The sequence below is a fragment of the Photinus pyralis genome, unplaced genomic scaffold (assembly GCF_008802855.1).
Source record: "Photinus pyralis isolate 1611_PpyrPB1 unplaced genomic scaffold, Ppyr1.3 Ppyr1.4_LG4, whole genome shotgun sequence".
NCBI lineage: Eukaryota > Metazoa > Arthropoda > Insecta > Coleoptera > Lampyridae > Photinus > Photinus pyralis.
Window position 1 is genome coordinate 11867507 of NW_022170511.1, and position 21397 is coordinate 11888903.

The following is a 21397-nucleotide window of genomic DNA, read 5'->3' on the forward strand; positions in this document are numbered from 1 at the left end:
TCCTACACATGGCTTGTATTATTGATTATTATTATTATATTAAAAATTACTTTATTTAAAAAATGTAAATAACTTAGAAATCACCAATTTTAGATATAGGACAACGTCATATCAATTGGATGAAAATTGTGTCTAGATTTAATATCTGAAAAAAAAGAAGGGATATTCTATTTGAAAAAAAGCGAGTTTTTCTTTAAAAAACTGAAAAAAATATTTTTATAATTTATGAAGATCCTGTAATGTTTTCTGAGAAATCATCTTTGTAATTTGACTAACCAGCATTTTTTATAGGTACCCCCAAAATTTTATTGTTCTACTGTACTGAGGTACAAAGTGTTAAAGTACTGGCCTTATCTGTCGATTTTTTTCTTAAAATACAAATATCTCCAAAACGGTTAAAGATAGCCATAGATATTGTTCTGACTTTTTTTTAAAAAAAGGAACCTACATGTGAAATAATAAAAAATTGGGGTTGCCATTTAAAATAATGAAGTTGGTACCTACTTCCGGTATAACCGGAAATTTTAGAAAATGCTACTATTTTAAAAAAGTAGTTCATGGTCGAGAACCTTTGTGTGAAAATTTTTATAAGCGTATCTTCTCTACTTTATCATATAAGGCTAATTGTCTCTTCCAAAGGAATACCCTGTATACCTTCAAAAATGGGAAGATATTTCTTACTTCTCATTTTTTGTCGCTGAATCGTGTTTTAAGTCAATTGCTTGTTCAAAATTAAAGGGACTATCTCAAAAACGGTGTTTCGGGGAATGTACCTGCTCACAGCGGTAAAATGAATCGTCTGGACGAGCGAGACATATCTGCTGGTGTTGTCAAAACTTTCAGTGCAAATATCTGCAGAGCGGAGTGTCGGATGAAGGTACTCTGAAAACGCGATTATATAACGTAGATTATAAATGTGCACCAGGAAGCCTTTAAATCTTTATGTCTAATGCGCTCCCTCCGCCTCTCCATTTCATTTACTAAGAACGTAAACATGGATAAATACAGGGTGCCCATTATGTATGGAATATAGTATACAGTGCGTGTATCTTACATTGGAACATACGATTTTGCAAGGTTCATCAGGATCGCGGGCTTGTCTTGCACTATTGAGACCTCTCTTTAGACAGCATTTTTGAAAATTATCTGCAGGGCGGTAAATTTGAAGGTAGCAGTTGTGCATTGCAGCTACTACCCATTGGAACTACACCTATAGGTTGATGCGTTTTTTTTTAAATGGAACATCGGGAAACGCCATTGTATGCAAAATGTTCCAATTATAAGATAAACGCATTGTAGGTATATTATATTCCATACATAATGGGTACCCTGTATAACATGCTACTGCCTTATAACTCAGTAATTTACAACAAATACATTTACTGCACAAGAGTTTTCACAATTTATACTCGTTTGGTATTTCTTTAGCAGTTTCATGCTAAACCAATCACGTTCGACGGACCACACATTGCCCTTCCTCGTATGTTCGTTTGTCGCAATAATTCCTCAGATGGTATGGACAGGAAGAGCAGAAAATAAATAAATAAATAAATAAATAAATAAATAAATAAATAAATAAATAAATAAATAAATAAATAAATAAATAAATAAATAAATAAATAAATAAAAAATCCTACAGGCAGCTCATGGCTCTGTTGTACCCTGCGGTGACTACTACCCTGTCCATACACAAATAGCACATCGCTATCGGCTGGCAACATTGTGTAACATCGGTGCTTTCACCACACTAATGATTAATGAAGTGATGAATAAAAGGCAAATTTACCGAATAGTAGATACCTTATTTTTACTTGTGTTTGAACATAATTAATAGTGCATTGCGCCCCCGAGTTTGGGAATCACTTCTCTAGCCAGTCATGCTCTCAGCATGTAAAATTTCTATATTGAGGTCATTTCTTTTGTTTTGTACTTAAAATACCCCGTACTTTGGTGTGTCACTCATAATGACGCTGTTTGGTAGGGTCCAAAACAATCTATTTGCAGGTAATCCTAGCTAGATCTTGCTATTCCGGTTTAATGGCTCCGCGTCGATGACGAGATGTTTTCGTGGAACTAGTACCTACCTACCTACACTTTAAATTGAAAAATGTTTTCCCAATTGCAGATAAAAAAACGTATCTTTATATCTAAAAAAATAGGTAGGTACATATAAATACTCCACGATCAAATCCAGACTTTTACAAGGGGTTCTAATAAAATTAAATTAAACCTTCTCTATTATGTAAATTACATTGTTCGCGAAATTGAAAAAACTGTAAATGTTTATCATCGGTTCTTGTCATAAAATATTAATGAATCAATAAACGGGTTGGTGATCTGATGAAGTGGAGACATTTAGAATATTTTGACAGTTTATTAATCTCTACCGTCAAAGCAAATTACGGTGTACTTGTTACAAATCTTCCGTTCAGCCCTTTGACGCGTTCTTCAATAACGAGTTATTGAAGGTGTACACGGAGCCTTGGAAGGATTAATCACCTTTTTAAATTAATTGGACTGAATTGCAAAAAAAAGCTGACCTTCTTTATGTAAGGTCGAAATCGGAAACAAAAGTAACACGCATAATCGGCAATTGTAGAAGATAAAGGAATTGAAAAAGATAATCGAAAAAGTATTTGCAACATGTAAGTATAATACAACAACTTCCGTTCACATGAAAGCATCGGCACCAGACGCGAAATTAAATAACTTGTTTAATGCTAGGTCGGCACATCAGACTTGTGGAGGCACATGTGCAATGCGTCATCAGAAAAGACTACACCAACATTCAACATATGATTGACCATATGATTCCTAATATAGAAATAAAACCGAGTCAAACACCGACTGTCGACAAGGGATGAGCATTCGGCTCTTTAAAGTTTAAATGGACAACTTTCCCGAGCAATACATCACTTACTTCAACCCCTGACCCGCTAAACTCCTTCCTGTTAGCTAGACATACTAATTATGCCTTAAATTAGAATGAATGTGACGATTTTAATGAGTGACCTTTTTTTAAATTGACAAAAAGCGGTCGGGACCACCGACGATTTTCTTTGCCCGCAAGCTCTTCGTTTTCGCATTGTTTTACGTATTAAAGCGAAATTAAAAAGCGATCGCGAAGTAACGTTATGAATGGCGGCAAAATATTGACGAAGCGGGACATCGTCTAAAGTTTATAGTTCCAAAAGCTCCGAGCTTGAGCGGGAATCTTTCAAGTGGTGGGGATACAGCCGGCTCTCGTCAACTCCAGACTGGGGATTAGAGAAAATCTGAATTCATTCCGCTCATTTCCATCGAACGAGAAACTTGAAAGCATTCGAAAGCTCGCGCAAAACTTCGCGAGAAAAACTGAAAAGACTTGTAATGAAGCCAACTCAAATCATTCCTAAAGTTTAAAGATATTTGCAACCAAAACAATTCTACTTAAGCGCCTGTGATATGAAAACCAAGCAGTGAATTTTTTAAAGTGTTTTATGTGTTCAATTTTAATTGCTAAGAAACAATTCGGCCGGTATTCCGCGAATTGCAAATATGGACTTGATCTGTTGCGAATTACCGACGACCGAAACTAGAGCTTATCCCGATCAAGTATTATTATCGTATCGCGTGTTGAATAATCTCTTGAAGAGCGAAGAACAATATGCGCTACCCGCTTCTTTTCTACGTAAACAAACTGAGGTGACACCCCAAATGCGCAAGATTGTGGCCGAGTGGATGATGGAGGTAAGAATTTCCAGAAACTCGGCACAATTTGTTTCCTCCACGTTTGCAATTCATCGGGATTTAAAATCAGTGTAGCCGCTGCATGTTCGTACTAACTAGTAATGTAGAATTATTGTAAAAACTTTGAAGAAAATGCAGGATTTTTCTTAGGGTGTGTGCCGGGAACACGTCACTCAAGGTACGAATAGTTTTTATTCCTTATTTTCTTATCACCCCGATAACGCGTACAGGAAAGTATGGAAAAAGTACATCCTGGCGGTTTATTGTTCGCACGCATCGCTATTGTTTAAATATTTCTAGCGTGAAATCAGCTGACCGACATATGTTTAAATAACTTGATTACGACGGATAGTTTAAATGTCTATTTAAAAGGCACGTTTAAAGGTAAAAGAATTAAAAGTCTAGAGTTCATTATTCTTTAATTAAATTTACACATTATTATTCCGAGTATTCAGCTCGAAGCGGAAATTAACGCCTTATTAAGCAAACTTTTATACATCCTATGGCAGTTTTCTCATCATTCTTAGAGTTAAAGGTAAAGCGAGGCGAAACAGGTGGTCGCCCACCATACCAAATTTGAATACCGAACAGTAAAAAATTGCATTTAAGTTAGTAACAGTCCCGAATTAGTGTCTGTCCCCTATGGTGGCCCCATTCCAGGGCCGTTGTCCTGAGCGGCCTTGGCGGGTTACGATAGCGAAGTTAAAAAGAAATTTGTGGGGAATAAAGTCAGCAATGCCGTGGGAAAATTTACTTACTTAGTTCAATAACTTCCAATCGATATTTTTAAATGAATATATGTGGATAAGATACCATTAGGCACGGATAAATGATATTGTGTTAAATTTATGATTTAAATTTTAAATGCCTGGAAAGTGGTACTATCTTGCTTGATAATAAAGATATTTAGAGCACCTATTACATAACTCACAGTAAATTAAAGAGTTTGTTGATAAGTGTATTTATTTGTCTAGTTTAGTAATGAATGTAGTTGGAAGTAGAGTTGCCACTGCCACTTTTTATTAATGAAATCCTTATATACGTACTTACGTTCCTAATCGCACCGACCGCAATTTCCGTCATATTGTTTAAATTTGTTTTTGACCAAACCTGGATTAAGGGGTTCACTTACAACGTTTTGCTTTCTTTCAGGTATGCGACGAACAGAATTGTCAAGACGAAGTATTTCCTATAGCTGTGAATTTTATGGACCGATTTTTAGCAGTTCGATCGATAAACAAATCACATTTACAATTATTGGGCACGTCGTGCATGCTCGTTGCTTCGAAACTTCGTGAACCTAAACCGTTACCTGCACAAACTTTAGTGTTTTATACCGATAACAGTATCACAATCGAAGATCTAAGGGTAAGTAGTCACTTGCACCCTTAGCGGTAAGCGCCAAGAGCTGTTGTTATTTAACTTAAAGTAGGTTGGCGCGAAAAGTAACCTTATCATTTTATGTGGGCATTTGGTGACCGTGCAGTGATAAGTAACCCCTTCCGTGTTCCTTATTGCTCCCATTCATTAGAGTAATCTTACCAACCTGATTGTTTTAACTTAATAACCGCAATATATCCGCAAGAATCTTATCGTCATATTGTTCCCAATGACACGGTATTTTAAGTTCAAATGAACTTATGAGATTTTACTATTCGGTTATCGCTGTTTTAGAAACGTCGATCGATAATCCACTTCCTTCTCAAGACGAATCCCACATCTCTGTGAAAGGGAATTGTAGTAATTTATCGAATTAAATAAACTGCAATTAGTAAATTAAACTGGCGGTGTCGATAGACTTTAATTATTATTATTACATTTGGGATGTCCTCAACATTCATATTAACTATATCAAGTTCAAAAAGTTATGTTTGTACTCTGACTCATTACGACTATTAACTTATGTGGATTCCTTAAGCTAGTCACACATTCATTAAAGCTTCAGTTAAATAAAATTGTTTCCTACAGGAAGAATGAGATGATTCTATTTATACTTGAGAAGTTCAAAATTCTCCATCGCTCACCTTTATATAAGCTCGTACGCTTAAGAGCCACCCCATACGTACTCGAATATTGTATGCACTTTTATCTACCACGAGAGTGCTGTCCATCAACACACTTATAACTCCATCCTCTTTCGTGTACCCATGAACCAAAAAACGAATTGTGTGATCAGTACATCAAAAATGTATTGTCGATTACTCACAAGACGGATTGTTTTGTATCGTTTGTTCAGATTTAAATTCGCCCATAGTAGTACAAAATAATATGTATCCATAATGTCCCACGATTTTCAGTACTCTGTTCGTATTCGGAAACACGACTTTTAATCAGACTCATATTCAAAAGCACCGATCCTTGATCTCCTAGAAATTGATCGCTGTCTCTTTTCGTTTTCGAGGAACAGACGGCCAAAACCATCTCATAAGGGGAATTTCTTTTGAAAAATTCTCCTAGCAATAAAAGGACTAAGGACGTTTGGCAATGCAGTACATTTCATAAGGTGCCTTAGCCACCTTGGAGGGGCTCTTACATAAGTTGCACCTTAGCCTATAAACTTCTTAGACAAGGAAAGGTATTTGACGAGGTATTTGAGTATATTGGAAACATGTTTAATATTCGTAAAACGTGCATTTCTATCTATGTTTCTACCACTTAATTTTTTCATATCAGGGCGAGATTAATTATTCAACAATAATCAAAGAGGCGCCGTCTTATAAAAATCCGATAGAGACCCCTGAGCAGATATAAAACAATATTTTTCAATGAGACTCTAAAAAACCACCCAATTAAAAAAATTCTAAGTTCCTCCTTACTGGATTATATCTTCACTTTCCACAGCTCTAGGCAGACATTGTACCTATTTCGGGCTAAGATGATTTGTGGCGTAGTGAGGATTGAGAACCACTAACGTAGATAGTCTGTTTTATGGAAGCTATAGTAAAATGCTCAAAACAATTTCGGTAGTATGCAGAGTAAACCAAATTTAACGCCACTAAAAAAACAAAAAAAAACTGCTCCCTTCCGGTAGTTCAAACTGCATTTTCCAAAAAAAAGCTCTGGGACGTCAAGCGCTAGGCATGCAATTGCTAAAATTAAATTTTCCAAAAATGAATTTGGAATGTTTCTAAAATATGCGATACGGTTTAAAAGTTTCCTGAAAATTCTTTTTATTGCCACCGTACGTAGGGCACGTTTGTTCTTAACAATCTACTGATGTTTTATCAGTGAATGAAGGGCCATTTAAATTATTTTGTCATATGGGAATTTTGATTGCTCTTATATTATATACTACCGAAATCGTTCTATATAATTACGACCCTTTATATGTTAAAAGACAAGACATATTAGACACTGATACCATTCATAATTTATTTGTTACTATAGTTACGTATGTTTTTCTAATTTATATCGTTCATTTGTTTATACTTTCTGCAAAACTGTCCTGTCCTGGTGGGGTGGAACGAAATTTGGGTTTTTATTTTTTTTAAACTCATAGTTTTCAAAATATGCGGTATACTATGAAAAGAGACTATGCGTAATATGAGCAAAAGAAAGCAACTAAGATTGCTTAATGAAGCAGCTCAGGTTGAAGTTCTTGGCCAATTTGCCATAAATCCCTCAATGTCAACATTTAGTTTTTTTTTGTTAATTAAAAATTTTTCTTAAATTGTCTTAATGAATATTGACTTTATTGGTATCTCTGGAAAGCATTTTTCAGTAGCTTTCCAACGTTGTGTCACAAGTATGGAGTCATTTAGGATTTTTGAAAAGGGGGGGCTGGGGGGTTGTGACTCATAACGTCATTCTGGTTCCCCCTCAATACCCCCGAAACGGTTTTGCGCGATTTTCAATATCTTTAGTTTGGAAAATATGGCCGACTGCAAGTTTTAAAATTGACACCCCATACCTATAGCTGCACAATATATCAACATTTTGTAAAAATTAGGATTTATGCTGTGATAGGTATGGACAATCGTCCCAAAAATATGCTTCTGGCTCGGCTTCTGGAAGGTCTCATCAAAAGAAACCTACCCTTTTTCATTTTTGCACCCTGGATGTGATATAAAAAATGACAATATACCACGTCGGTGACTAGTGCAATTGCGATTTTTTTTTAAATTATCTTCTAAGCAATTTGTTATTTGTTTTACTCATTGTTTATGGAATTTTATTGTCAGTAAGTACCTATAACAATTTAGTAATGACTATGTAATTATTGATTCACAGTCCCTCTTCAATAATCATTGAATTAGAGAATTCACTCAACGAAATAATCTCCTGTTTTTAAACATAAAATCCAAAATGGCAATTACAATTTGCCATCATGAGGAATTAAAATCCGCTTTTGTGCTCCCTTGAAATGTATTTTATTTAAATTTTTTCGTGTGTGAAATGGAGGTTTGAATTATCGACTCTCGAATCCAAGAACAATTCAAAAAACCATAAATTGGGACAGTACATTTTAAGTTTAAAACTGTCATGTCATCAACCAACTTCACTGGGGAATTACGGATTCAATTGCATTCCATACATTTTTTCGACGAAGAATTGCTAAACCCCGAGCTAAACCCCCATTTCGAGGAGCCAAAATTTCCCTGTGAAATTCTTTAGTTTAGGTACATGGATATATGACCCCGTTTTAGTGAACTCTTTCCGATAGGAAAATTTAAAAGAGTTCGGAGCACTGTAGTGCACCTCGGGGATTTCAGATAAGATACCTTGAAGAATGCGCCAGGAATAAATTTGAAAACGGATTCCAACTGAAATTCTTGCGGTTGATGTTCTTCTTTGTCTGATCCAACATAAGATCATTTTTGACTTACAATTCTGTTAAACCACGCTGGTTTTCGTACTTCGAGAAATTCACAAACCGTGTCTACGTTGTCGAAGAAATGCAAATATGAAGGCGCATTCGGCTCGCATGCGAAATTATAAGAATCGTTAAGTCGACCAGAATAAATTCAACGTGTTGCCGAGAAACAAGATGGAGTCCGGCATTTTCTACTTTTATGAAGATTTAAATTGCCGTAGCGAACTTTTTTATGGCACAAGACGCGGCGGCATTTAAAAGACCGCAGACCGTGTTTTAAATGCAGTTACGTGAACCAGACTTGGGGAGGAAGAATTGCTGATTAAAATTGGACGGCCGGTAAATATCCGGAATTAAATGCAATTAGGCGACACCGGGCGCCACTTAGAACTTTATTCTCTGCTCCTTCAGGAAATACGTTGTATAATAATCGATTTGGTGATCTCACGAGATAAGATTGCGTACTGTCGGCGTTAAGTTTGCTCTTTTTAGACAAACTTCCTGTGGATAACGCAACGCGCTGAGCAGATAAATCCCAAGTTCCAATGGTGTTTGTTCCTTATGAACGCGAATTTTATTCGTATCGGACTTGAACCCGGACCCGGTACAAAGTAGCGTTCGGTACTATTTGCAATTATGAATGAAAGCTTTTATTATTATTTATGTGATATATGAATGTCAAAGACAGCTGATTGGTTGACCTTTCTACTTGCTAACTGATGATGCCATAGGAATAGTTTTTGTGAGACCCATTCATAATTAGCGTGCTTGTGAGGCTTGCGAGGAATTTCCTTGTACTGTCGACCGTGGCGGGTTTGCTCGCCAATTTTAAATTATGCAAATTTATTCGTTACCTTTGCCTCGTTGTAATATTCCCGGGGTTCCACCTCAAACTAAATAAACATAATTTAGTTCCGTACGAGCTCTCAGCTGATTTCTGTAGTGCTCCTGTTAATAACAGCTGATTAGCCTTAAAGTGCTTTGTATTATCTCCATTGTTTATATGTACATTTCGCACCCAATTTTAGGACGATGAACTTTCTTTTCCAATTTTAAAGCGCTAAGCACTTTACACGTGTTCGTCCTGTCGCCTTTTCTTGTTTCACTTACGATAGTAGAAATTGGTGATTTGGTAATTGTTATCATTTGTTATCGTTGACGCGTGGAGTAAATTTCGTAACGCCTCAAAAATACCACCCATGCCCTGAAATTTCCCATCGAGCACCTATTTATAACGTTTCGCCAGTCAGGGCCCTTTAAATTGTCCAAGAATGAATATAAAAACCGTAAAGTACCTGCCGCATACCTGTTGATATTTAAGAGAATTCTTGGTTTTATAACAGGTAGATTGTACCTGCTGCATCCCTCCACATATATCCACTGACCTACCTTCAGCTTCTCGGAAAAAGGCAATAAGATCTTTTGACTTTGAAAACACTCATTGTTAAATTTCTGCTTATGGTAAAGCGCAGGATAAACATTTCTCATCTTTTGACATTACAATATGTAGTTAACAATAGGTGCATGTAATACCTCCGAAAATACCGCTCTTGTTAATACGCTGGCGCCGTTCCCTTTTTTTTGAATACAGGGTCGACGTTTAAACAATTATTTGTTTCTTTCTCCTAGGCGCCAGTCAAATCGCACTCGTTATTATTTTTGGAATTCGTATCATACATTATCATAATTTGCATTACATTCTCGCAAATAAGCGTTACCAACAGAAATTATATTCTCAGGCAAACAAATTATTTCTTCCAATTAATAATTCCAATTGAACTTTGATTTCGAAACATTATTTATTAAAAAGTTGCAGTTCAAAATTATTTCCTAGTTAATGATGACAGCAACGGGCGCAAAAGCACTTTCGAGCTTCGCGTAGGCCGCCGCATATTTCATAATTTTTATTCATTTATAATTATATTACAATCTTTATTGGCCGAGCAAAACGTAATTTTTCCTGATTATGTATTCGAATCTGAATTACATTCAGGTTGATGACTGATAAGACTTAAGACTATTTAAACCGTTGAAATTTAAAGGCATTGACTCCTTTGGAACAGCATTTATAGTGGGATGGTTACTGCATTCAAATAACGCATAGAGCCGGTTTTATTACGTAAGGATGACGTATACACATTTCTGCATTTTTGCGGTCGCGCTCAGAACTTTAACGAATTTTTTCCGCGGCCGGGTAATTTCGAATCCTTTTGTTGAGAATTGAAAATTACGCTCCCTTTAATGAGCCGGCACTTGCTTATTAATAATAATAACCAGTTCTTCGTAAAGCGTTTCGTTTTCATTTATGTTAATTAATTACCGATTTCTAGTTTTTCTACACGGTCATTTGCATTTTCTCAACAAGGAAAACAAGATAAACTACGCGTGTTCCCATCCCGAAGAAACGCCTGTTACGGGATTCGTGGACAAATGTCTTTGGCAAAATCATTAGTATCTCTCACTTTCGGTTTTTGTTGGTAGAAACGTTTAATATTTCAACCGTGCATTTCGTGCATTCCTCGTTTCATTTGCCCAACAACCTGAGGAATGTGAAAATTTTTCGTGTGGGTACCTTGAGTACAATGGCATCCTTTGTAATTAATCGTTTCATTACTTGAACAGAAGGACACTATCGTATCTAATCAAAGAATCAAACTTAATTAGCCTTTTTGTGTTTCAAAAGAAAGTTAATTAGCTTTCATGAACGTTTTCTATTGTTTCATTGCCTGAATTGGTTCGGAGTTAATTCCCATTACTATTGAACTTCATGGGGTAGCTCAACTAGCCACCATGCTTGTTTTGTGGAATTAATAACAATCAGTTTGTCATGTATTTGTAGTGTTAACTTAGTTATATTTTGTCTGTCTGGAAAGGTTCAGCAAACACTGCAGTTTTATCGGGATAGTTAGCTGTTCACGATCATCAGAAACAGAACCACAGCTTACTGTGACAGAACTTTGGGTGGACGCAGACAGGCAGACTATTGCATTACCTACTTTTTTTAATGCTTGTTGCAGGCTGTTATAAAATTTGTCACTTTCATGGAAGGGTTATTTATTCTTGAATCGTTTATTTGATGACGCCGGTTTTGGGACTAAAATTTTTAGAACATTTTTGCAAATTTATGTGTAAAAAGGTTGCTTTTAATCTCACTTTGGCCGGCTGGCTGGCTGGCAGCCAATGCGGGCCCGCAGAAGAACGCCTGTAGAAAGACGAGGAGTGTACTTTGTACCTACCGGGGCCGTGTAATTAACAACTTTAGGGAAGGGGCTACATGATGTAGGGTCGTCGACATCTGAGCGCCATCCCCGAGCGTGCTATACTAACGGTATACTAACTAATTGGTGTCGGAAAGATTTTGTAAACGCGCACAACTTCTGCGTGACGGAATTTTGTCTTTTCTCCTAGGGGCGAAACTAACCACTTTTTGCATAGCACGCCTCTTGGAGGGTTAGAAGTTCGAGCTATGAGAAGTGTCCAAAAATTGTGTATCTACTATTTTGTGGAGGGTTAATTTTAGCGAAATCAAATAAAATGGGAATTGCGGGTGAACGAGACGTCGGAAGTGGGTACCGACAAAGTCACCCAAAAATTTTAGTTATTTTGGTGTCAAAAAGACCTTCCTATTGTGGAAAGGAGACGTAGAAAGGCATTCAAATAGACAACGCAATAAAAGCGATCAAAAAACGCCCATTTTTTCAAACTTTTCTAAACAACTGAGTTAACCTTTTTTTAATGCATTGTGGCTCCTAAAGGAACAATAAAATCCACTACCCCCCTCCCTAAAGATTGTAGAACATCAATCAGATAGTTCAAAAAGTAACAACAATTTAAAATTGGACCAATTTTTGAGATTCGTTGCAAAAAATGGGCGTTTTTTGATCGCTTGTAAAAAAATTTTGTTTTACGAACATCCGTTCAAGTTACTAAGGCCAGTTTAAAAAATATAGCTCGAGTTTTCAGGCGTCGCTCTAGATTTGAATTGTATCCCTTTCTGTATAGTCAATCAGTTGTTTTTTTACGTCTTGAAGTCACAAAAACAAGATCTTGGGGGTATGACCGGCAGGATTTTACCATTTTTTGGTCTCAAAGACTGAGAAAAACTTAAATTATGTCGAGTAGTGTTGATAATGATCGATTGCCGATTGTTTAAACTTTTAAATCGCCTACCCTTAGTACGTGGAAGTAGATTTACCTTTCTTTTAAAATGAACATTTTCCGAAATTCCAAACGATAACCACTTTCAACGATCGTAATCGGCGAGTTCTTCTGTAAGTAGAAAATATCGACAATAATTTTTCGACATACAATTTGTGCCATTGTGACTGAATGAAAAATTGTTTCCTTTGCTTTCCATATTCTCACGTAAAATGGTGCTTAAACGCAACAAGGTATTTACCCAGCATTTTGCATTTGGATTAAGACGATTTTAAGAAGTAACGTCAAAAAAGTTTTCACCCTTGCGAGTCGCTACTGCCTTTGAAGCACAAGTGACTTACCTACTGGTACATTTTTTCTTCGTAGTTTTAATTTTTTTACCCATTATTCTGCTCCTTTAGAAATCTATTTTCTTGCCGTATCCTTTGTTGTAATGGTCTGACTGTCTATTACTCTTTGTCGTCAAAATCTATATCATCTATCGAGTAGAATCATTCCGCTTAAGCTTCTGAAATCTTTAATAAAAAAATTTTTTTATATCATATTCATTCAGTAAATTTTGAGCGATTCATCGGTTATAGCCTTATAGGTCCTCCGCCATTTTCTTAATGGAATATTTTTAATTTTCTATTGGTTCAACGGTCTTCCCAGATGTCTGCAGCAGCAGCAACTTTTCTTTGTGGAGTCATCTTGAGCGAATGACGAATGCATCAATTCTTGTGGGTCGAGAAGTTCATTAGTTTTTTAAGTAGCTACATTTTTGAAATTTGAAAAATTGAAAAGTTCTATGGGATCCACGGGCCTTTGTATAGCATGAATGCGCTTGGATTTTACTCAAGCAAAATTATGTATTCAAACACTTAATTTTCCAGAAAGGAAAGAAGATGGAAGAAAATTGTACAACATATTTTACCATGTATTAGCAAAAGGGAACACCACACTTTAAGAGAAAATGGTATTGAACCATTTACAAAAAGCGCGAGTTTTCATCTGAACTTCATCGAAAAGACAATTAACTTTCTCCAACGAATTTGATCGTAAGATGACGTTATTCCACCTTCACCCATAGGTACATACCAAAATATACCTTTTGTTTAGTTTTCCAACGAGTATGGGCGTGTTACCTTGTTCTTAAGAAAATTAGATAACTTGATCCAAAATCTTGCTTCTGGCGGGAAGGTCTGGTCGAGACCTATCACGTTCATTCTGACATGATTATAATCCACACTTGATTAGACTTTGATCATATTCTTCCCGCCCGGTGAACATGATTGTAATCTTATATTATCACACCCCCTCCCCGATCATATTCTTCCCGGTGAACATGAATGTGATCTTATATTATCACCCCCCCCCCCCGCCCTTTTAAAGTTGTAAGTGTTTGTCTTATTCACCTTTTTGTTCCTTTGTGTCAAATTGTCAACCGTTTTTTGTTTAGTTTTCGGTGCTATTAGCGCTTATTGCAAATGAAGAAACATGAATTAATAGTTCCTCCCCCGATCATGATTACGTCAAAAAGTTGTTTAAACCCTGTAATTTTAATAAATCTAACGATTGAGGTTATTGTTCATTATTATAATTGGAAGTGTGCTCGCTTATTTCCTAATTATATTTCCTCGGTTCAGCGCTACAGAATAGAAACATTGTTAACAATTATAAAAAATAAACTTCAATAGGCATTTCGAGCTTTTTCATACGTTAATTCTCGCGTTAATTCTTCCAACAACGGCAAAACGAAGAATATGTTTTATATTGATTTGAATATTTGGCTTTTGTTGTTTTTTTTGGGGCGGAATTGTTAAATTATAGGTACGTCGACGTCGTCGCCTATTGAAATCTGAGCATTTTTATCATATAACAATAATTGAAAAAAAGTTGTTATTATGTCGAAACTGAAAGTGCCAGTCATTAAAATTAGTTGATTGATTACATTGAACCGATAGTTCTTTTGTATCGATGATAAGCGTAGGCAGTTGGTGTGTCGTATGTGTCTTTGTATTTATTAGCGATTTGCGAATTTAAAAGAAATGAAGACATCAATACTAACGTTTCAAGGTTAGTGGGAAATAATGGCGCTGGGCATTTAAAGAACTGCGCCCAAGATTCATTATTAGACCGCACGTGAAGTGGTATGAATAGCAGGGTAATATAATGGATTTGATTGAACATCACGAGATTAAAGCGTGAGAACACGATTATTTCAGTTTGACAACGCAGCAAATTTAAGTTCAATGGTGAACCTGAGGATGATCTATTGGAGGGGGACGAAAATTTCTCATTTGAACAATTTAATTAGCATACTAGTTTGTGGCAATTATCGATATGGACCGATTTATTCGTACGTGATCGGTTCAATAATAGATTCTGTAATTAAAATTTTAACTAGGATTGATGATAGTGCACGAGTGGTTAATATCATGCTGACTTCTCGAAATTCGGTTGGTGGCCAAGAATTTCTACGACTTTTTGGTAGGGCCAGCGTAGAATATTAATTGGTGGATGCGCTCAGGTATAGGCCGAGCTTATTGTGCTTGTGACTGTTGCGGCGTTTATATACATAAGCGGCCCTTCTTTTTTTAAATCTTAATAAATAACTGAAATTTATACGCATTCCGCCTAGCTATTAAATAATATCTGATACGCAATCGGGTGGTTTATGAAATGATGTAGGAATTTTTTCCGATTTTTTGGAGAGGAGTGCTTTCGGTTTGAATAGAAAGTGAGCGAGTCTTGCTAGTATTTAATTTTACCAATTTGATTTCTACAATCCCTGGTTTAATGAATCTCGCGAACAGGCTGAACGGGTCCGAACTAATGGGCATTCCGAGCGAGCCAGTGCCCGCGACCTTCATCCCTGCTGCTTTACCTGGCCTTCTCTTTGCAAAAACTAGAATTCTTCACCGTTGTGGCGCTCAAGAACAATGCCAAAAGTAGATAGGTATTGCAATACGAGATCGCACAATGGTTGTTACAACTACCTATTATGGATCGCAAATAAATGCTGTTGTCGTATTAAAACCGTTTATGACCAGAAAATTCATTTTGTCTTTCCTAGTAATTTCATCCAATACTCTTTTGTTTCAGAAATGCGAACTTCTAGTCGTCAGTAAGCTGAAATGGGATTTGACAGTGGTGACACCGCAGGATTTTTTGGCACACATCCTTAGGAGGCTACCTGTTGAATCTATAGGAATAAAGTACAATATGGTTAATAGTCACGCCAAAACACTTATAGCCCTTTGTGCGAGAGGTTAGTACATCTTTACGATCCACTTTGAATACCTACCTTAACCTCCTTTATATTACTTACGCGAAATATAAGCATCTTTGTGGTTTTAAAGATGAATGGCTGTTTAATTTCGTGCTCAAGGTCCAGACGATCGTTTGAGCTGTCGGCGTAACCTAAATGCGGCCCCTAGGAGACTGAAATAATTTTCGCAATTTTCCCACAACTCTAAATCTGCACGTTAAACTTTATTTTGTCTATTTGCATATCTTTACCCCGGCGCGCCTTTTGATGTATTTACGCGTGACAGTGCTTAAGTACATAACCTGTTATTTTAACTCTCAATTTTAGAACCGCAAAATAACTTATTTTACCTGTATTCTGTAGTTTGTGGCGACCATGGTCCATCGCGTGTACCGTTAAAACTGACCGCTGTGACAAAAGGAATAAGCTCAAATTGAAAAAAACTGACCTCACTGAAAAGGTTCGTCAAAACCCCCCTATTTTAGAGCTTTATTTCATAATTTTATCAAAACCATCTTAATTACTTTATGTACATTGTGATATAAGTCGCGCCACATAAGTATAAGATAATACAAAAAAACAAGTCTCGCGATTAGTGAGGCACCACGACTATCATGGTACCAACTATTTTTAATTTTTATGTATCAGTGACAAAATGACTTTGCAAAATACAAAGTCCTCAAGGGGTGGCTTTTTATCAAAAAACAATCGCCATGGTCGCAATTAGTTTGGCAGCCGATGGACTTCATTTTTATCAACACTCCTTTGAAGGTTTTGTTTAATGTACCCTTTACTCCGATGCCAGTTTCCATGGAAGAGTAGATCAAAAGCCATTTCGAACTATAATTTCCCATAGTTTCAATTACAAAGCGATTTTCAATCTAATTGAGAACGGGTTTCTTGTCTAATGACGCATTAAAGTCTCCAAACGACGCTACACCCTTTTTCTATCCCGGCCTCAGTTTCGACCTCTAAATCAGCACGGAACGTTGCTATAGCTTCAGACCGATATTCGGAGATTTCCCCGTGTACGTTTTGAAGGTCTTTTTGCCACAGGTGTCCAATTTAGCCTAGAAAAATAGGTCGTTTCCAAACTGTTTTTTGTGTTAATCAATTTTGACCGACTGTCAAATCGCCGAAAATGTTCCCAAACCCAACAGTGGAAATGACAACACTTAATTATACACATTAGAGGATCATTTTTCAATAGTGTGTCCCATTTTTCACAATTACAGTAATTTACTGGAAACGAAGCAAAGGTGAAAGTGTTCGATTTGATTTTTTTTGCTTCAGATTACCCGCTACGTTACTAAATGTAACCATTAACTTCCTGCAAGCGAGCAACTGGTTTTTTAATTTATTCTGAAGAATTCGTCATCCCTACACGTATTTCGACATCGAACAGTGAACCACAAATTTTAATTTTAAGTGATAATGGTAAACATATCTCGATCGTTTGCCGATTTGAATATTTGGAAAGTGGGCTGTCTGTCTTGAGGTGCGATTTTAATGAAGTTATGAATGGTAAGTCCGCCAATAATGTTCACCCGTATAAGTTTTCTTCTTGTGTGGTGCGGAGAGAGACCTCACATAGAGGAAGGGGTACGCCATAAGTTAAGCTCTAATCATTGTTACGTTTATTTTAATATAACGTGAAACTTCACGTGATGATTTGTAACTGAAATTCCAATTACGCCTACAGTGTTTAAATTAATTTATTCTTCCATTTTTAAAGTGCAATACTTCCTTACGTGCAATTTTATTACTCTTGTTCTCACAGTAATAGGCGATGGGCGGGTGGGCCACCCGCGGCTTAACTTATCGGAACTGCGCACCGCTCCAAAAAGAGGACAAGGTTTAAGGTCCGTCGTCAAAGCGTCTTCCCTTAACTTCTTCGGTTCTTAGTCTGCACCGCAGACCTATAAACTTGCTGCCGCTACTTCAATAAAACAATACACCCACCACAGCATTCTCTGCTTTATAGATTTGCAGGATCAACTAGTTATTTTCCTCTGGAATTCCTTTATGCCAATTAGATTTTATGAACGCTCTTCACATACTCTCGACGTTCACGCTAGCATATTAACGACGTTTTATCTAATTTATACATGCTTTACAATGATTCGTTGGTTTTAAGTGATGCAACGCGATTATTTGAATTAATTTCAACTCGCCAATGCAATTACTTTTAATTTGTACAAAGCGAAACTTGCGTTTTCCATTTGACAACCTTCTGCTGCCGTTTCGTCTACTACTTTACTTTGCCCGAAAAATTTGCATATTATAATAAACAGGTAAATGTTACTCAGTAGTGTCATGGCCGGACGATTGTCCCGGATGACTCTGAGATTCATCCTGAATATAAATGTGTGGGTTTCGCAAACCAATGTCAGACTATAGGAAAAGTTACGTAGCAAAGGAAGTCCGATATCAAATATCTTGTTTTAAACAGCTGTGATAAGAATAACTAAAAGGCATTAAATGCATACAAAAACCGTTACCAACGTAGTGCGGCGAACTTCTTGAACGCTACGAGCAAGTTGGTCATCTTAAAAAAAATCTTAATTTGCGTCAACTTTATGATTGTCGGAATCATTCTACAGAACCCTACAAAATGGTTCAAAGACCTCTGACGTCATCCAGTTAGCCTTGTATATTCCAGACCCACGAAGCCACCAAAATATTTGGCGTACCTCATAAAAACTCGAGTACATTTGGTCACGCTTTTTATTAATGATAATTTAAGTTGAATTCATGCGTGAATGAATTTGTTCCGTAGAGAGGCAGCAGGCAGACATCCTGTATTTTCCTTCATTTTCATCAATTAAACAAATCGTTTCTCCATCCGACATATGTAAGCCGAAATAATTTCACCAGGCGCCCTCCATAATATGTAACGAGAACAATTCATTTGACTGTAAAATTATGAGAAAGCGTATTTAAACAGCGATGGTCCATTATTAAACAGTGGTGTTAAAAGGAATTTCAACACCTGAACACTTCTCTTCTGTCAACTTCGTGAGGAATTTCCAGTTTAAATTGTGCAAGGTACAACTGCCGAAGAAGAGCCAAACTGGGCGGCATCGCTCGGAAACCCTTTCATCACGTTTTCGATGCACTTTTAGTCCGCCGGTCGGCTTACACTAGTAATTTAAAACTAATTTCCTCTCTCCATCATACATACGCTTTTGGCGTAATTAAATTCCTTCTCTCTTTCTTTCCCACTTTCCAGTCTATACCTTCAAATGAACAGAAATTTCAAACATACCTCTTTGTTCCAGATTTCGACTTCACGAGTTATCTACCGAGCACAATCGCTTCAGCTACTGTAGCATCGGCGCTGTGTGGTTTAGGGTGGACTAGTAAAAGTGGCCGAACTTTCAATGACCTCTTACAAATGCTCCACGAAATAACCAACACTGAACAGGTACGTATTGGATTTAAAAACCAAAAATAATCCCCCCAGATTCTCTAACAGGTGACATACTGCCATATGTTAACACTACCGAAATAAAAAAAACTTAACTGCCTTGTGTGTAGCCCACCAATTACTTTTTGCTGCCTAGTTTTTATAACGTACACATAAATTAGTCAAATGTGTTCAGTTTTTCTCTCATTTTTTTCGGCCCAACCGAATTCAAGAGCAAAGTGTCATTGTATTGATCTCTTCTTCCTTTTTTTAATCTCTAACTGTAATGTTCTTTTTTTATTTACAGGATTATATTCTAGACTGCTTTAAACAAATAGAAAATATGGTTAGGGTATCATCGTCGTCAAGTCAAAGTAGTTCCAGTTGCTCGACGCATGGTGATTTAGATAATTTTTCGACTTGCTCGGTCAGGGCGGACGAATTTACGCCACCGCCGTCCACGTCCGACAAATTACAAGAGCAGGAATCGGCGGGAACTCCGACAGACGTGAGAGATATCCACTTTTAAGGGATCATAGTGATATATTTAATTAAGATAAAGTAATGAAGGAAAGTCATGAGTGGCATAAGCGTATTTCTGGTGCAGCCAAAAGATCTAAAAAGTATTTATGTGGTGATCTGCTGGCGAGGCAGAGGAGAAGAATTCATTTTTTGTGCAATTTGCCACAAAAAACGATGTGGAGAACTTATTGTACCTAAGATAAACAGAATTTATGTGCAAGTCATGGTTTCGGGGGGAAGGCAATACATTACGCTTTAATAAGAACTATTTAGTTTAAGAAATACCTACTTATTTGTTTCATTCCTGCTGTATCCTTTATGGTAAGGGTGCAGCAGAAACCAATAAAACACTTAGTCAGTGTAAATACACAAATTGCCTTGCAATCTCTGTTCCTACAACAGAAAAGTGTTCCATTAAGTAATTTTAAGCTAGTTTAGGATTACTTTTATACCCATGTATCGTTTACTTTAGATCGAAATTTGCAAAGACTGCTTAATTAGTAAATAATTATTAACTTTTGTTACTGATAAAATATACAAAATATTAGTACCAATTGCTCACAATAGAATGTCTTCCATTCATCGGTTCCGTTGTGCCCTTATGAGCGGCACATATCTACCTTTACAAATTTATAACTGTAGCAGCAATACATGAACAACAATCAATGCAACGATTTATTAATGTGTTATATTTTTATAGTATTAATTATTGTAATCCCAACTAACGCTGATATTTTTATAATCTGCTTTTTTTGAATTTGTAGTACCATAATGTTCATTCTAATCTACAAATGTGATTACCGTATATACGAGACGATTTGTGATTCAATTTTAAAATCTATGCCATACAAAGCACCTTAGTGTGTTATTTGACCTACACAGGAAATTTGAAATTAACCAACTTATAGTACCTAATGCGCTTGGGCATATTTATTAGCATATATATTATATAATTGTTTTTCGCTGAAATGAAAACTAGTGTACATATTTAAAAATGTTATATAAAATTGTAAATATCCATTCTCACCAACCACACTCACTGCCATTTCAAACAATATTTCATGAAGCTACATTTTGTCATTGCTCACAATAGTATATAAATTAATAAAATATACCTCAATACAGTTCCATAAAACAGAACCAGTATAAATATTAAAATATTTTATTGTAAATAAATCACATATCATATTTTATGCTTATTTTGTAATTTTTGTTATGTAAATAATTATATGGAGAATATTTCTTTTATAATAAAGATTTTCTTTAAAATTTATGTGTATACATTTTACGACCTTGAAAGTTTTTGAAGAAAAAATTTAAAAAAAATGGAAGTAGAACTGGGCAGTTCTTGGGACTGTTCAAAATACCTGGTGGCCTGTATTGAAAGTACTTTCAATCTCTTGTGAGTTTCGAAACTTTGCAAAATGCAAACATTGAGGGCTTGCAAGTGTTTTTCAGCGTACAAAAAGCATAAAGGTGAATAGCAAGACACTATGTATTAAGGACATCGATTTTG

The 21397-nt window shown here is 36.2% G+C and overlaps 1 protein-coding gene across 1 annotated transcript; it reads left to right on the forward strand.

Annotated features, from left to right (window-relative positions):
• Nucleotides 1-3295: 3295 nt before the first annotated feature.
• LOC116168841 (G1/S-specific cyclin-D2-like) lies at nucleotides 3296-21111 on the forward strand. Its single transcript, XM_031484830.1, has 5 exons — nucleotides 3296-3729; nucleotides 4882-5097; nucleotides 15785-15950; nucleotides 19232-19377; nucleotides 19667-21111. Exons 1-5 carry the CDS (start codon nucleotides 3538-3540, stop codon nucleotides 19886-19888), a joined length of 942 nt encoding a protein of 313 aa, XP_031340690.1. The 5' UTR covers nucleotides 3296-3537; the 3' UTR covers nucleotides 19889-21111.
• Nucleotides 21112-21397: the final 286 nt, after the last annotated feature.

What these genes read in the sequence shown, in the direction of transcription:
- LOC116168841 (XM_031484830.1), top strand. Translation starts at nt 3,538, where the DNA reads ATGGACTTGATCTGTTGCGAATTACCGACGACCGAAACTAGAGCTTAT. An exon ending in TGGCCGAGTGGATGATGGAG is followed by an intron (nt 3,730 to 4,881) that starts GTAAGAATTTCC and finishes GCTTTCTTTCAG; the next exon opens with GTATGCGACGAACAGAATTG. An exon ending in TCACAATCGAAGATCTAAGG is followed by an intron (nt 5,098 to 15,784) that starts GTAAGTAGTCAC and finishes CTTTTGTTTCAG; the next exon opens with AAATGCGAACTTCTAGTCGT.